General features: G+C 40.6%; 2 protein-coding genes across 2 annotated transcripts in view; one reads left to right on the forward strand and one right to left on the reverse strand.

Moving 5' to 3' along the window:
- tbrg4 (transforming growth factor beta regulator 4) overlaps nt 1–5,422 on the reverse strand; it is a 6,542-nt gene extending 1,120 nt beyond the window's left edge. The window contains exons 1-10 of the mRNA XM_005738543.1: nt 5,295–5,422; nt 4,207–4,716; nt 3,772–4,092; nt 2,883–3,057; nt 2,564–2,721; nt 2,364–2,474; nt 2,126–2,270; nt 494–736; nt 296–407; nt 43–157 (exon numbers count right to left, since the gene is read on the reverse strand). Of these exons, the coding sequence (XP_005738600.1) occupies nt 43–157; nt 296–407; nt 494–736; nt 2,126–2,270; nt 2,364–2,474; nt 2,564–2,721; nt 2,883–3,057; nt 3,772–4,092; nt 4,207–4,629 (1,803 nt within the window). The 5' untranslated portion in view covers nt 4,630–4,716; nt 5,295–5,422. The remainder of the gene's footprint in view (nt 1–42; nt 158–295; nt 408–493; nt 737–2,125; nt 2,271–2,363; nt 2,475–2,563; nt 2,722–2,882; nt 3,058–3,771; nt 4,093–4,206; nt 4,717–5,294) is intronic.
- Nucleotides 5,423–6,356: 934 nt separating this feature from the next.
- LOC102211697 (ATPase H+/K+ transporting subunit alpha) lies at nt 6,357–17,168 on the forward strand. The gene is made up of 24 exons (XM_005738621.1): nt 6,357–6,398; nt 9,344–9,448; nt 9,677–9,736; nt 9,877–10,080; nt 10,273–10,386; nt 10,527–10,661; nt 10,973–11,090; nt 11,251–11,519; nt 11,711–11,789; nt 12,252–12,371; nt 12,473–12,582; nt 12,835–12,969; nt 13,089–13,281; nt 13,481–13,656; nt 13,763–13,899; nt 14,058–14,208; nt 14,479–14,647; nt 14,856–15,010; nt 15,246–15,369; nt 15,604–15,749; nt 15,868–16,001; nt 16,418–16,519; nt 16,737–16,828; nt 16,919–17,168. Exons 1-24 carry the CDS (start codon nt 6,357–6,359, stop codon nt 16,945–16,947), a joined length of 3,099 nt encoding a protein of 1,032 aa, XP_005738678.1. The 3' UTR covers nt 16,948–17,168.
- The last annotated feature ends 145 nt before the right edge of the window (nt 17,169–17,313 follow it).

Raw genomic sequence — 17,313 nt, forward strand, 5'->3', positions numbered from 1 at the left:
ACCACCATCTCAGGCACTGCTACAACGCTGGCTTCTACTCACCTCTACTGTGATGAAGCCAGCCAACTGAAGATGTCGCTTCATCATGACAAAACGTCCCAGAAGGTCTTTACTCTTTGAGCCAAAGTTGGGAAATTCCCAAGACAGGAAAGCTACCCTAAAAAAAAAAAACATATGTGGGGAAACAGGAGGACAAATATATTTAGATTCCTGGAGCAAAAGATGCTGCAACATTAAAAAGCTCAAAATAAATCTTTAAGTACCCAAACCCACATGACTCTTCCCTATGACTCACCGTCGTGCTCCTGTGGGTAAAGCCTGATCTCCTCCTCCGCTTGGTAGATGAGGGGCTTTTATTGTTACCATGTCAACTGGTTTGTTGTCAGCATCCACGACGAGCTCACCATCTGAGAACATAAAAAACAAAACCGCTCTAGTAGTGATGATGCATGTAATCTCATATTATATCTCCAGGCTTATTATATCTCCTTACCAATAGTCCATCCATACACTGTGTCAACACCAATGCGAAGGGCTTCTGACCTCCCGCCCACAAACTTCAGTAATGTTTCTTTCAGGGTTCTCTGCAGAGGGGACAGGGGGGAGCTGCTGGCCGGGAAAGACGGGACACTCTGAGAGGACAGAGTATCCAAAGAACCAGGATGCTCCAAGCTGAGAGTAGCAGCGATATGCAAGAGCTTCAGTTTGTAGTTCTCTGCTCGAGCTGGACTTCCTTCTATAGTAAGGGGAAAAAAACACAAAGGAAAGAGAACGAGTGACGACAGCTCACTGGCAAAAGGGCTTCCAAAACCCTTACAAGAAGGTTTGAGGAAACAAAGCAATTTTTTGTCTCTACAGGAAAATGGGACTGATGATCAATCCTGTCCTGTCAGAAGTATAGTGGTGTGGTACTGCCATCTGCTGAGCAGGAATGGTATTTAGGTAGTTAACCATAAATGCCCAGAAAGACACTACAACACAACGTTAAAAAAAGAGAAAAAAAGATGGGAATCAGAGAAATCTGAGGTCTTTTATATATATTTTTTTTCTTTTTTTCCTTAAAAGTTTCCTTCCTGTCTTGCCTATATAGCCCAGACAGTTTCGTGGTTAGCATCCCTGCATTGCAGTTACATTGATTCAGTCACTCAGCTCTACTTCACCAGCTACTGTGAGTGGTAAGAGGTCTATACAATTGTCTTTGTTTGTGCACACCAACCACAGTTAGGGCTAAAACCTGTGATTAAGAAAACTACGGGGCCAATTTATTTTCATTTATCTATTCCCTTTATTTAACAAGGAAGTGCCTCTGAGATCAAATCTGGTTTTACACGGGAGACCTTTGCAAAGGTAGCAACCGAACAAACTCAAAATCTCTCAAAAACTGAACAAATACAACATAAAATGCAAGAGACACTCAGAGAACGCAGACCACCACCAAGGCAGCTCAGTATTTATTTTAAAGGGAACAGTATCATATTTTGTATCTAAATTCCATTTTCTTTTAAATATACTTTAAGAAGTTTGCACTAAAGGTAAAACAAGCATTAGATTATTGTAATGCACATAAAGTCAGAATAAAATGAATCAACTGCACTAAAAAAGTATCCCATGCCAACATGTTCCTGTCAGCTCTTTATTCTGGTATGACTATTTAGTTTACAATCTTTGAGCTGCTTTATGTATCGGTCTCCATGACAACTGTGGTGAACATTTCCACCATGTTCAGCTTGTAAAACTTTCAGCCTGTGGTATCACATAGGTGCTGTGTGGGGATTCGGCTCTGAATTGTGGGAGGGATGTTTTTCAAGTCTTTTATTTTATTTGGCAAAACAATCTTTGTGCTGGTTTTCTGGCTCTGATTGGATGTCCTGCTGTTATCATCTGTTGTTTCTGCCTCAACGCATACCAGGAATTTTGGTAATGTGATAGGGGCTTCCTTATCAGTTACCTGAAGCACATTCACCAGCCTCTCCTACTTTAAAGGAGCAGGCCGTGTATTTCACCCTGAACGTCTGACAATTTAGAGGAAACCTGATTTACTTGTGTGAGCCTGCTGTGTCACATAAAGCGCATATCTGCAGAACTGAGAATTGAGGATAAACGCACACACAGTACCGAGTCTTACCTGAAAGTTTGGAAACGTGATTTTGCTGTATGAGGGGAATGAGATAGTGGGGTTTGGCCTGCTGTAGCACACACAGAGACCAAACCACATCCGTTTTCAGAAAAGGTTCCAGGCCTGAGACAGCCTTCTCCAACACAGAGTGCACCTTTAATCAAAACAGCACAGAGAGCAATCGTTTCAGTTAGGAAGCAGAACGAAATGTGCACAATCAACAAAAAGCCTTTAATGACATTAGCACCTTGTTAAAGAACTCTTCTCCTTTGCTGGGCTGAAAGCCCAGTCTGGCAAAAGTCATGAGCAGATTACACAGCTGAGAAGTAGTATACTTGTCGCTGTTTGCTGTGTAGTGCTGATAAAACAAAATGTATAGAGAGAGAATTTGAAATCACAGATGCACAATGTTTTGAAAATGACTTTTATCAGGGGCTGATTACTCACCTCAGCAAAGGCTTCAAATAGAGGCATATGGAGCCATTTGAGAAAACCAAGTGACTTAGCACAGCGTGTGATGTCAGCAGAACTGAGCTCAGGGACTCTGGGTAATAACTCCGAGGCCATTCGCTGAAATACCTGAGAATGGTGGAAACTCAGCTTCCCTAAAAGCAATGATAAAGGTTCTGTTGTTAGCAGCGCAGAGCGTGTGAGCAGACAGTCATATACAAAACACAACAAAACCTCATTCATCAGGTTTATCAAACCTAATATAAAGACTTGTGATGATAACACATACATAGCCTATTATTTATGGTGTTATTACCGTATGCAAAGGCCATGTCCATTATCAAAGGTGTGGTGAACTCTGCCGAGGGTTTCTGGAGAAGGTGGTAGGACAGAGCCCTGAGAAGTGGGACGCTTCTGTGACTCTGAGCTGCCAAAGATACACAGACTTTGCGAATATCTTCTCCTGAAAAGCCCTCTGCAAGCTCCAAAGCCTAAAAGTGGAGAAAGAGGATCCTTCATATGATTTCAATATATGTCAAGTCAAATCAGTGTATTCATATAGCACATTAAACACAACTGATCTTGCCCAGATGCATAAGCAATTAAAATTAAGTAAAATTTAAGTAATTAAAGAAGAATAAAAACAATAATAATAATAATAATAATAATAATTAGGGAATGGAGTAATAATATAAAAATAACAATAGTAAGTTAGATGAAAACAGTAAAATAATACTAGAAGAAATGCACAGAGGAAAATGACAGTAAGCTGAGGCAAAATATATTAACATATCCCACTCTTAGGTTATATTTATACTCCAAAAGAACTTAAATGAAAGAAGAAGATGACTGTATCGCTGCCTTAAATACTAGGTAAAATCTCTGTACAGAGTTTTATGTATATGGACACAGTGTCTAACTCTAAGTTACTTTCACTGTGCTGCCACTACAGACACAATCATTTTTATCATTTCTAATCAACACATTAATATTTCAACTTTTTCTATAATATATATATAAAATTTCACACGTGCTTTCTCCATTTAGCAATCTCAAGGGATTGCATGCAAATGACTTTAACCCAGTGAGAAGGGCCAAACTTTTAAACACAGAAATCTGCCTAAAACACCGACATTAAAACTTTAAACTTCAAAACTGGAACTTTAACCGTGTTTTAAAGGTGACCGTTGTTTGAAGTCTGATACCTTGTCCTCCAGTCTGTCCATCAAGCTTGGCGACATGTGTTCTCCTTTGGATATCAGCGCACTGACAGTTTTCGTATCATCAATCTCAGTCCAGCGCAGTTCAAGTTGTTTAAGCGTAGCGTTCACTAGTTCCACATCCTGCTGACCTTTCCTACCTGCTCCCCAGTCTACCAAGTAGCCCAGCTGTCTGTACGTCAGCCTTCGAATTCTCCACAGGACTTCTGTCTGGACAGAACTGAGCACCGGATCACCGGGGGAAACGCCCATAATCCAGAGAGTTCGCAAGACAGACACTAGACTGCTGTTCCACACAGAGGCCACCTTGAATACACAAAGATAAATGAGATATTTATCTCAACAGACAAGCTTAAAATTCTTTTGAATGTTGATAACTTTAATAGATGAGGGCAGAGCTAGTGCACTTCACTCATGTACCTGCCGAGATAAAGTATTCATCATATCCAGGAGCCTTGAATCCATTATCAGTTCTGGTTGTTGTTCCTTAAACTTTCCCTTGGTTTTTAGTACCAGCTGGGCCCACTTCATGAGGGTGATGGCAGCTTGATTACCATTACCTCCATACTTTTCCCAAGCAGACAGGATGTCCTCTGGCACTGTTGCCTTGTGCACCAATTCGTCCAGCTGTGTGCAAGTAGGGATCACTGAATAGTGGTCTTCTTTGGTAACTGCTGTTCTTTCACACATTGACCTCTCTGTGAGCCATGGCCAGCCCTTTGCTCTTTGATACTCTGCAGGCCCAGCAGCAGATAGAGGTAGGCGAGCAGCAGCAGCAGCTGAGGCCTGAGAGGAGGACCTGCAGAGCAGACGGGCACATCTGCCCAGGAGGCGGCCAGCCATGGAGTCTGAGAGACAGAGAGTGGCTAAAGACAGGAAAGAAGGGCTTTCTCACGGCTCAGCAGCTGGTGTTACCATCCCACTTTAAACCTGAGGGGGCAGTAAAGAATTCAACATTAAGTGTGGCTATAAGAAAAGGGTCGCCTTTTAAATCTCACTACAAATTAACACATTTTCAAGTCCGCCAAATGCTTTAGCCATGTTTCATCTTCTACTTGTGATACAGATTTCCTGAACAGCGTCGCTAATTTAGAAAGAATTTAGAAAGTGTACTTTATTGGTCCCCGTGGGGAAAATCGCTCTCTGCATTTAACAGACAGGGGCCACCACTCTACCTACTGAGCTATCCCTGCCCCGTAATGGTGATAAAAGTGGTTGTGTAACCAGTGGTACGCAGTTTTTCTTCGTCAATAATGCATCTAAACCTAGCTCTGCAGTACATGCCACTGTAACGCTGATTAAAACCCATCTTTTTTACACGGAACCCGGCAGCAAGAGAGAACACGCTGGTCTTGTCATGTAACGTTGAATCCTGACCTTGTAGAGAGGAAGAGGCGCAGTGAAACGGCGGTCTGCCATCTACCTCCCGTCATAATACTCGTGTCTGTGCGTCGGAGAGCAGACTCACTGCACGGTTTCACCGGCTACCCAAATAACCAAAGGCTTACCTTCAATTTACGATCATTTTGGCGAAAGTTGTTCACATGGAAAGTGTCTAGGAGAGGTGGTCGCAGAAAATTGACGTCGTCGGACGCTGTCACGTGATCAGCGGATGTCGCTGTCATTGCCTGGAAATGTTTCGAGTCGCCCGACAAGAATCGAGAGTCCAGGTTTTTTTTTTTTTAATCGAGAGTCCAGGTCGCGTTCAATAGTGTGTGTTTGAATCTATTTTATAATGTAATGCATTTCTATATAAACCAAATCCAAACGTTCACCAGTTCATGAATGAAATGAAGCTCACATTCAGGGAAGATCTGTCTTATTTGCAAGCTACTTAGTTTACCGTCACAGTTGGTGTGAACGCTCTCATCACACTTGACAGGAGAAAGCACTGTGCAAAACTCTTGAACCACCCATTGCATTACTTTGTTATATTTTGCTTACATGTTTTTTTCTTCTTGAGCAATAGTTCTACAGATTTTCTGAGGGTCAGTCAATCTTTCGACATTGGCTGCTTTTTCATTCGTCAGCACTGTCCTTGTACCTGGCCATTTTCACAGGAATTGGGCTTTCTCTTTTTCTTCTTCTTCTTCTTCTTCTTTTTTTGTTTTTGATCAGCCAGTTAACATTGACCAAAGAATCATTAAAAAAAGGGGTGAACCAGTGCTGTGTCTACACATAACAGACAATTAGCAAAGAACTAATTTTAAATTCTATCTTTAGGCACAAAAACCCATCACTAGTTCCCATTTAATTTTCCATTTTATTGTAGGTTACCATTTTGACAGGCAAAGTAATTTCCAAAGAGCTACAGCAAAAACAAAAACTTGGGGAAACCAGAGCGGTGGAGGCAGGGCTGGACTGTCTGAATGTGGCATACCTGGATTTAATGGGCCAATGGAAAGTCTAATGAAAGTGGTGAAAAGGTGGAGCTGAAAAGCTGAGAGAGAGAGAAAAACAAACAAACAAACAAACAAACACACACACACACACACACACACACACACACACCAGTACTTTTATGGTGACTTTCTCACAGTCACAGGAGGCTGCTGTTGTTAGCATTAGTCATGGAGAAGTGCAGGAGGCGGGACAGCAGCCCCAACAACAGAGTGAGGAAGAGACAAAGGAGGGGTTAAATTAACTCGGTAAGAAAATAGATGAAGGGACATAATAAGGAAGGGAGAAGTTCAAGGGTTCAGGCAAAATGAATGGCTACTTGACCAGTGAATGGCCACTGCTTATAGTACCAACTGACTAAAACTTGTGTCAGTTTCAATAACAAATATATACTGAGTAATCATGGTGAGCCACCTCGACTAAGAGTTCAGCCCTGGATGGAGGACAAAAGAATAAGTAGCAGCCCAAAACACTATTTACAACAGATGAATAGTATCTGAAAGTCATGTTCTCATGAAATTGGAAACAATTAAGCAAAGTCCTGATACAGAACATGAGATATGCATCTGGACCTTTATTCTACCCATCTACTGTTTGCTTGAGCCTCATCAGAAATGGTCTCTGTGCAAGGTTGGCTGTAATGAAGACATGAAGAGAAACAGGGCGAAAAGGCTGATATATGTCAAATTACATAAACTGAACAAAAATCATTGGCGAGAGGTCTGATGGAGCAATATTTAAAAACTTGAAATTTTGCGTTCAAGCCATTGTCAGTATGTATAAATGAGGAAGGGAGAGTGGTTACAACAATGAGTGTCTGCAGACATCTGTAAAAACACGGCAGAGGCTCTGTCATGTTTGGGCCCTGCAGACGACAATCTGAGCAGAGAGTTTCCCCTCACCTATCCACCCTCCAGCACTGCGTTCTTAGAGCTGATAAAAGTACTTTGATTATCTAACCACTGTACAGACTATTATACAGTGTGGTATAATATTGACTCCCTTAAACACAGCTTATCGTACCTGCTATTTATCTTTTTATTTACACAGCATGCAAAGAGTTCTACGTAGGAACAGGTAAGGGACAGTATGACCTTAACTCCGTTTGGTACATAACCACAGGCTATTATATAGTTAAAGTATATGTTGATACATAAATCAACTCTGAACTGTCCATTTATTATTTTTAAATGTATTTCTAAAAATTACATATTTTTTCTTCTTTGCGTCTTTCCAATCTAATATCTGATAAGCAAAGTCCAAACTGAGTCAAAACTGCTAAACGTTTTGTCCCTCAACACGACGGTCTCTATACAAGCTAAATCTTTTTTTGTACTTATTAACCACATAGCCTATTCATCATTACAGTTATTTGATTTGGATTAAATCGATTGATTTGCAATTGCTAATGTTTAAAAATCAAATAGCCAGTAAAGGTGGAGATTCAGAATAAGGTAGAAGGAACTGGTAAAATTAATTTGCATCATCTCATTGACATTAATATAGCAGATAATAGACCCAGATACTCACATATCACATGCATATTTGAATGGGTTCTTTAGCTATTTGGTAAAGCACATATATGTGATCTAGTGCTCATGTTTTTGTTTTTTTTGCTTTACTTTTTATTTTTAATGCTGTGATGCAGCTGTAGGAATCACAAACGAACATAAATGGCAACCACATTCCACACCTGTGGATAGACAGGAGTGCATTAATAACATGTGGTGGTAGTTTGGGGTTAATGCTGTAAACGGAGGAGGATATGGGCTTAGACCGAACGAGCATGAGCTGTCACAGTGCCAGTCTCTGCGACACTCAGCTTGCAGCGGGAGGCAAGCGACATCAGTGAACACGCTGACACCATTAACCTTCCTCTGTGGTCGAGGTAACCTGCTCCAGCACCGCGGATAAGCTGAGATTGGCAGCAGGTGTGACAGCTGATTAACACAAGCTGCAGGCAATTTCCCCTCTGATGTTTTTGTTTGTATTTTGCTTTGTGGAGCTGCAGGCCGTCATTGGCTGTCTGGTCCTGTGGCACAGCTGGTAGGCTGTGAATTTTAGTTATGTCTGTTTTTTCATATCAGAACTACATTTTATTATATACTTATATAATTAGTAATAATCAGTGAATTATTTTCAATAATTCAGTCAATTAGATGTCTGAATTTATCAGAATCTATCAACGTAAAGTGGATTGTTGTTCAATATTGGGAGGTAGTGGGTGCACTGCAATGTTAAGATTATGTGGTTGGAATGACATTGGTCTCTATTAACCTTCACTGTTCCTTGCTTTTAATTTCATTCAGTTTATCAGGAAAAACATGCTAAGGTTAGATAAGAGATACACAATACAGTTTCACTCGTATCATAAGCTTGTGTGTGTGTGTTCCGTGTAACCTGACTAGAGGTGACATTTTACGCAGGCTGCTTGATAAACACGAGTCTGTTTCCAGCAGTGTGAGTGCGCATGTGCAAATTAAAAGGACTTTTTGAGGTATAAAAACCTTTCCCAGAAAATTTGTTGTGTCTCAGACCATTGTGTGTGTGTGTGTGTGTAAGATCGCTTGTGTGTGAGAGAGAGAGTGAGAAACAGGGTGCGTGTTCGGGACTGTACCTTAAGTGACAAAATTTCGGGGGCAAAGAAGGACAGAGTGGTGTGGACCTCCATTGATTTGGGAGAACCTTCCCGTGTCACACCTGCAACCATGAAAGTAGGTGACACAGAATATTATGAATTAAGCGTGAAAAAGAGCAGCAGGTCGATCTAATATAAAAATAAAATGGACCTGTTTTGTAGTTTCTGGTATATTTGGGAATGGGTTCAAAAAAGCGTATATGTTTATAGATGTCTATAAATAACGGTGCAGTATACAGAAATGCCTCAGTTGAAATAGCAATACATAATTTCAGATATATACATAAATACATAAGTATTATTTATCTAACTGTACAGTTCATCTGTGGGTTTTGTAATGAAGTGGTAAAAAAATAATTTAACAAAAAACTCATTTAAGAAGCATTTAATGTTAGCAATACAAAGGTCACATTGAAGGGTGCTGTGTATACCAAATGTATGAAATTATTTTTGTTTTGGTCTCTTCACCATCAAAAATATATGGACTTAAGTATTGTTTCCATATCTACCTGCATTCAGGACTCATACGACATGTTCGAAATGAATGGCGACATGGACAAGAAGAAGAAGAAAAAGATGAAGAAGAAGGAAAAGCTGGAGGGCATGAAAAAAGAAATGGATATAGTGAGTGATTTTAAGAAAGCTCTGTTCTTTTATCGCCTTTAATCATGTAGAAAGGATTGGGCATTAGTTGAATAAAGGCTCTATCACTTTCCACGTTACTTTTATGACTTATTCCAGCTGCTGTTGAGATCTGACCAAATGCATCAATTTAGATATGAGTACATAACCTTAGCTCACTCCCCTTTGGAAGATTTCTGAATCTGTAATTTTGTCTGTCTCCTTCTGCAGGATGACCATGAAATAACAATTGAAGAGCTTGAAATGAGGTACACCACCAGTGTCGATAAAGTAAGACATTTCTCATCTTTTATTTCAGTCTTGTTTATTTATTCTTTATTATGCAACATTAAACAAGACAAAGGCAGTGCCTCTGTCCTTTTTTAAAGTTCACTTTTTTTCACGTGTCTTGCTCCGTGCTCCATCCACAGGGCTTGACCTCCTCATTCGCCCGAGAGGTCTTGGAGAGAGATGGTCTTAATGAGCTGAAGCCTCCTAAAGGAACTCCTGAGTATGTGAAGTTTGCCAGGCAGCTGGCTGGAGGCCTCCAGTGTCTCATGTGGGTTGCCGCTGTTATCTGCTTCATCGCCTTTGGAATTGAACTCGGAAGAGGGAACCTCACAAGCTTTGATGATGTGAGTCGGCACTCTTCCCTTTCTCTTGCTTCTCCTTTAGTGTACAACTGAACCGAATGCATTATGGCTCATGTAAATTGATTTGAGCAGGAAGTATTGGAGAGAACTGGGAGGCAAATGAAGAGAGACTGTGGGAAGGAGGGCAACGACGTCCTATTTTAACATCCTCTGTCTCGCTCTCTCTCACTCCAGCTGTACTTGGCCATTGTCCTTATTGCTGTTGTCGTGGTAACCGGTTGTTTTGGTTACTACCAAGAATTCAAGAGTACTAACATCATTGCCAGCTTCAAAAACCTAGTTCCACAAGTAAGTTGCACAAATGCAGGTGTCAAAATGTTACCAAATGTTGGCCTATATTATTAATGACGTCTGTTATATCTCTCTGGCCTTCATGTTTTAATCCTCTTTCATCTTGTCTAATCTGGCAACCCACTCTCCAACATTAGCAAGCCCTAGTAATCCGTGATGGTCAGAAGAACCAGATCAATGCTAACGAACTAGTGGTGGGGGATCTGGTGGAGATCAAAGGAGGAGACAGAGTCCCTGCTGATATTCGCATCATCACTAGTCAGGGCTGCAAGGTAAAATACACACATACTGCAGTGCACTGTGGACAGGATACTGTCCTATAGCATTGGATGCTTTATTAGAAATGTTATAATGCTATGTTATAATGCAGGCCTATGGTCAAAGTTTAAAAAGTAAAATTTCTTTAAATAACACGAGTTGATGATTTGAATAATGGAGGGACACTGAAAGGTTCACATTTACTTGGCTAATGGAATTAAAAACATGAAAGAGCTCGGTCCATTATCGCACACCTCTGTTTCTTATCTCGATTTCAACATGCAGATATGTAGGAAATCTTTTGTAAATATACTTTGTGTGCCAGGTTGACAACTCGTCCTTGACTGGGGAGTCTGAACCACAAACCAGGAGCCCCGAATGTACTCACGAGAATCCCCTGGAGACCAGGAACATTGCTTTCTTCTCCACAACCTGTCTGGAAGGTACATTAGATAATAGGGTTGGCTTTTGTACTCTTTAACACATTATCTTTGCCTAAAATAGGTCTATGATGGCTTCTGCTAATATTTTTCAGTTTGTTGTGAAGCAGAAGCAGTAACTAAACACGGTAAACAAACATACAGTATCTCCTCTCCCCTCCAGGTGTGGCCACTGGCGTGATCATTAACACAGGCGATCGTACCATCATCGGTCGGATTGCCAGCTTAGCAAGTGGTGTCGGAAACGAGAAGACGCCTATCGCTATCGAGATTGAGCATTTTGTGGACATCATTGCTGGTCTTGCGATCTTTTTTGGGTTTACCTTCTTTGTGGTTGCCATGTTTATTGGATATGCCTTCCTGGAAGCCATGATCTTCTTCATGGCTATTGTGGTGGCTTATGTGCCAGAAGGGCTACTTGCTACAGTAACCGTAAGTTTCACATCTACTATAACATATGTGTGTGTCAAATACCTGTCTGTCTTATAATAAGAGAACCCAACTTTACAAGTGCTCATTTTGAAGAATCACGTGTTGTGTATTAGTACACAGTTACTCGTTTTCTCTGTGGTTCTTCTTTGTAGTAACACACCAGCCCATAACAAACTGTTTCTTTTGGACAGGTTTGTCTGTCTCTCACTGCTAAGCGACTTGCCAGGAAGAACTGTGTTGTGAAGAACCTGGAGGCCGTGGAGACATTAGGTCAGCATATCAGACTGTTACTCAACGGAGACAGCTTATTATAAAATCACTTCATGATGAAAGGGATCATTTTATTTATAATTAGATTATTTAAAGTCTCACTGAGTTCAATTGTGGTGATAAAATCATTGCAAGTTTGGCAATATTTAGATATTAGTTAATAATAACGTGCTGAGTGCTTTTCCACAGGCTTGACAGTTTATATCTGTCTGTGTGTTAAATTGTTTTGGGTTTTTTTGGCTGTTTTATTGTCTCAAGTTATAATAAACCTACATTTTTTATGTTTTCTCTTTCAAATGAAGCTTATGTAATGAAATGTCTTATGAATAAAAACTGTCATTGCCATTCATCAAAAAGTTTATCACGTATGCAATTCATAACATCGTAAAAATATCCTCATGAAATCCAGTCTCTCGTACGTTTAGAAGACGCGTGTGTAACCTTTGACCCTTGTGTGCTTAGGCTCCACTTCAGTGATCTGTTCGGATAAGACGGGCACACTGACCCAGAACAGGATGACTGTAGCTCACCTTTGGTTTGACAACCACGTTCACGCTGCTGATACCACAGAAGATCAGTCTGGTAAATACACATCCCAAATCCCACATTTAAAGCAGTGCCTTTTGAAATCACCCAGTTGTATTGCTGTAAACAGTTCTATAACAATAATCAAATATGCATAGGTCAAAGTTTCGATCAGTCATCAGAGACATGGCGTTCCCTGGCGAGAGTTGCAGCCCTCTGCAACAGAGCTATATTCAAACCGGACCAAGAAGGAATACCCATTCCTAAGGTACAGGATGATCTCTGGTGTTACTGTCTCATATGTACGTAATTACATGAACTCTGTGCTATTTAATTAAACTTGGTTTGACTTGATTTGGAGTCAGCTTGCATATAGTGCAACTCTGGCCCTGCAAAATGTTGCATTTAGTCTTGCTTTATTATAAACATTATATAAAGTTATAGTAGCTCGGTGGCCCATTATCTAACTCTCTCATGAAAAGATTTGTTCTCATCACATTGCTTTTACCGCCTCTCATAGCGGATTGTGGTTGGAGATGCATCTGAGACCGCTCTGCTCAAGTTTACTGAGCTCACTGTAGGAAACACCATGGACTACCGAAACCGCTTTAAGAAAATTGTGGAAGTGCCTTTCAACTCTACCAACAAGTTTCAGGTAGCAACAGAGATATTTTGTCATGCTTGATGAATCCCTGCATTCTTAATGATAAAAAAAATATCATTTTGTGGCCACCTGGAGCTTTACATTACTTAATTGTCTTGTCTGATCCTTAGCTGTCTATCCATGAACTAGAGGATCCGCTGGACCTGCGTTATCTGCTGGTGATGAAGGGAGCACCAGAACGTATTTTGGAACGCTGCTCCACCATTTTGGTAAAAGGCCAGGAGCTGCCGCTGGACGAGCAGTGGAGCGAATCCTTTCAGACGGCTTACATGGACCTGGGAGGGCTGGGAGAAAGAGTACTGGGTCAGAGTGCTTCTCATTAAAATGTTGCTAGAGTTGTTTGTTTTTCCCGCCACACACTGTTGGAGGTTTGAGCAAATCTTTCAAAACATTTTCACTGTAATCAGCTTTGTTTTATGGCCCGTAATAATTGATCGTACATAATTAATTTTGGTGGCGCTTTGGGTTTTGTGTTTTTAACCATCCTTCCCTGCGCTCCCAGGTTTCTGTCACCTTTATCTAAATGAGAAAGAGTTTCCTCGTGGCTATCAATTTGAAACGGATGACATGAATTTCCCCACATCTGGATTGTGCTTTGCTGGCCTCATCTCAATGATTGACCCACCAAGAGCCACTGTACCCGATGCAGTGATGAAATGCCGTACTGCTGGCATCAGGGTGCGTTACTATGGCCACACTTAAACGGCTTGTTTTTTTTAGATGGTTTGAGTTCTAAAAAATAGTTTTTACTCACGTAATGCAATTTCTTTTCTCATAACTTTAGGTTATCATGGTAACTGGAGACCATCCAATTACTGCAAAGGCAATAGCAGCTAATGTTGGCATCATCTCAGAAGGCAGTGAAACAGTTGAGGATATTGCCCAGAGGAAGCGCATACCTGTGGAACAAGTCAACAAGAGGTGACTGCATCGCTTCAGACCACAGTTTAAACAATTCCCATTTCAGTGGCTTATACATTTGACTGTCTGTACATTTGAGTCTAATGTTTATTTCTCACAATCATTCAGCATATGTTGTGACAAATAAATAAACGATGTATATGTATGTGTCTGCACAGTGAAGCTCGTGCTTGTGTGATCAGCGGTGGCCAGCTGAAAGACATGAGCAGCGACGAATTGGACGAGGCGCTGCGCAACCATCCTGAGATGGTGTTTGCAAGAACATCCCCTCAGCAGAAACTGATTATTGTGGAGAGCTGTCAGCGTTTGGTAAATACAAATACACTGTGACCTCTCACTACCCTGCCTCCACCTCATAACTCGCGGCCTGACTTTTAAACTTGTTGTGCACATGTTTCATAAAAGCATATGCTAATATCTTACGGTCCCCTTACAGTAAGATATTAGATATTAGACCTTACTATGGCCCCCCTGTGAGGACAGTGAATGAAGAAGCAGCAGGGGAAGAGATTGGTTTGCTCATATCATTTTACCCAGTGTGTTCAGGTTAATGACTGTTTTCATCTTTCACCACCCCAGGGCTCCATTGTGGCTGTGACAGGTGATGGCGTGAACGACTCTCCCGCTCTTAAGAAGGCCGATATTGGCGTCGCCATGGGGATCGCTGGCTCAGATGCTGCGAAGAACGCAGCAGACATGATCTTACTGGACGACAACTTTGCTTCTATTGTCACCGGAGTGGAGCAGGGTGAGACTTGAGAAGAAACTCTGCTGTGTATTAAAAGTGGTCGTATGTAGAGTGAATTTATATTTTCCTACTTAAAGTACTATTGATTTTGAGGTAAAACCTGTGGTAATTATAAACATCCTGCAGTTACTTGTACTAAGCAATGAACAGTTAAAGCTAAAGCACATTGAGTCCTTTTGTTGTCACACCTGTGTATGTGTGTCTGTAGGCCGTCTTATCTTTGACAACCTGAAGAAGTCTATTGCCTACACGCTAACAAAGAACATTCCTGAGCTGACTCCATATCTGGTCTACATCACCGTCAGCGTGCCTCTTCCTCTCGGCTGCATCACCATCCTGTTCATTGAACTGGCCACTGACATTGTGAGTAATTATGTCATTAGTACCAGTTCCTTAAGGAAGAAAATTGCTTAATTACAGTCATTACGCTGATAATTTGGTTTAACTGGTGATGATTGCTGTTATCCTATATTTGCTTGCACCACTCACACACAGTTTAGCCCTTAACAGTGGGTGATTTAGTGATATTAATATATTCTTCACTCTCATATGTGCTTTGGACTGATATCTCGTATGTTTATTTCTCTCTCTGGTGTAGTTCCCCTCGGTTTCTCTGGCATACGAGAGAGCAGAGAGTGACATCATGCACCTTAAACCTAGGAACCCCCGGCGTGATCGCCTAGTGAACGAAGCCCTGGCTGTGTATTCGTACTTCCAGATAGGTGCGGCTATAAGTGTTTGTGTCATTAAAATATACATGCAGTACAGTTTTACTATTGGAATTGCTTATCCCAGTTACCCTTAACTGAATGACAAACACAAAACTATCTCAGTCCATCCTGTAAAGTGCAGCAGATGAGATGGTACTGCTAATACTTAGAATATCTATTTTTGTCTCTCTGCATCTTCATACTGTTTAGAAACTTCTGACCCTTTTTATTCTATGTATGCTTTAGGAGCCATTCAGTCTTACGCAGGTTTTACTGATTATTTCACCGCCATGGCTCAGGAGGGTTGGTTTCCACTCTTATGCGTTGGCCTGCGGGGTCAGTGGGAAGACGTCAAACTTCAAGACTTACAAGACAGCTATGGACAAGAATGGGTTAGCTTAGACCTTCTGTTTTACTTTCAGTGTTACTATAAGTGTTTTTGGTAATAGGGATATTTGTAATTTCTTTATGGAAGGACTTACTCTCTCATTTCCTCTTCTCTGTGTGCAGACCTACAGTCAGAGGCTGTATCAAGAATATACATGCTACACCGTGTTTTTCGTCAGTATAGAGATTTGCCAGATCGCAGATGTGCTCATCAGGAAAACACGACGTCTCTCTGCATTCCAGCAAGGCTTCTTCAGGTCAGCAAAGACCCGTCTATACCATGACTTGCTACTAGCTAAATGTGAAGTGGGAACATTTCTAGTTTGTCAATAACTGTGAAAGCAGGATAAAGTAGAAAACCAGCATAATTCCTGTCTGAGTGTTTAACTGTTATCCAAGATAGCTAACCCTGCTGATTGTCTTGAAGTTAAGCAAAAAGAGCTTAAAGTGCAACACATGAAACTAGAGTCAGGAAAGTGGCAACATTAGACGCTTGTATAGCCACTTTTCTTAAGAGCTACAGCTGACTACAGAGTCTTTGTTAAACACTAATTTTGCAATTCCTAAACACAAAACACAAGTTTGCTATTTATCTGGGAAATTTCCCATGTGTTTGGGCTAATAAGTGACTGTAACAAGATCCGACTGGGAGATTTTATGTTTTTGTGTGCAGGAACCGAGTCCTGGTGTCCGCCATAGTCTTCCAGCTCTGCCTGGGTAATCTGCTTTGCTACTGCCCTGGAATGCCCAACATCTTCAACTTTATGCCCATCAGGTAAAAACACAGGTCCTCATTTACATGGTCACCATCTTAAAATCATAGTTCAGACTGGATTGGAAAACAAATTGTCAGTAATCTACAGAACACATCTTTTATTAAAATGTAATATTGAAACAATAGGTAGAATAGGTAGAACTTACACAATCATTTTTGCTTGTTAATAACCAAAAGGTTCTTTAAATGTTAACACATTGGGTTATTTTCTCTTCAGGGTTCAGTGGTGGTTTGTTCCAGTTCCATTTGGTATTTTAATCTTTGTCTATGATGAGATCAGGAAGTTGGGAGTGAGAAGAAACCCAGGAAGTAAGTTTAAAAATCTTCTTCTTCTTCAATCATCATTAAATTAACCATTCTCATTCCATGACGATGAATCTATCTCTTGCTATTTCACAGGTTGGTGGGATCAGGAATTATACTACTGAGATCATAGAAGAAATTTCAGCCTTTCATCCAGTGACATGCATGAAAGCATCCTTTATTCACAGAACATGACAAACCAGGAGAATGTCACCCAATTCAACACTTATCTGCATTTCACTGAGATTTATGTATTTTATTTAATTTCAGAAATTTATGAATTTTCAAAACTTCCTAAATGCTTTTGACAAAATAAAAAAGGGTTAATCACTATTTCAAAACTTCACAGATGTGTTTTTGCAAATCTTTGACTGATTGCATTGTATTTATATTAATAATGAATTTTATGTCTGTCAAATCAATTACAAAATTCATAGTTTTTAATAAAATATGCTTCATGTGTGCTGACCTTTTCCAACCTACTATGTGTT

The sequence above is a fragment of the Pundamilia nyererei genome, unplaced genomic scaffold, assembly GCF_000239375.1.
Source record: "Pundamilia nyererei isolate P.nyererei 1_Seehausen unplaced genomic scaffold, PunNye1.0 scaffold00084, whole genome shotgun sequence".
In the NCBI taxonomy this organism is placed as follows: domain Eukaryota; kingdom Metazoa; phylum Chordata; class Actinopteri; order Cichliformes; family Cichlidae; genus Pundamilia; species Pundamilia nyererei.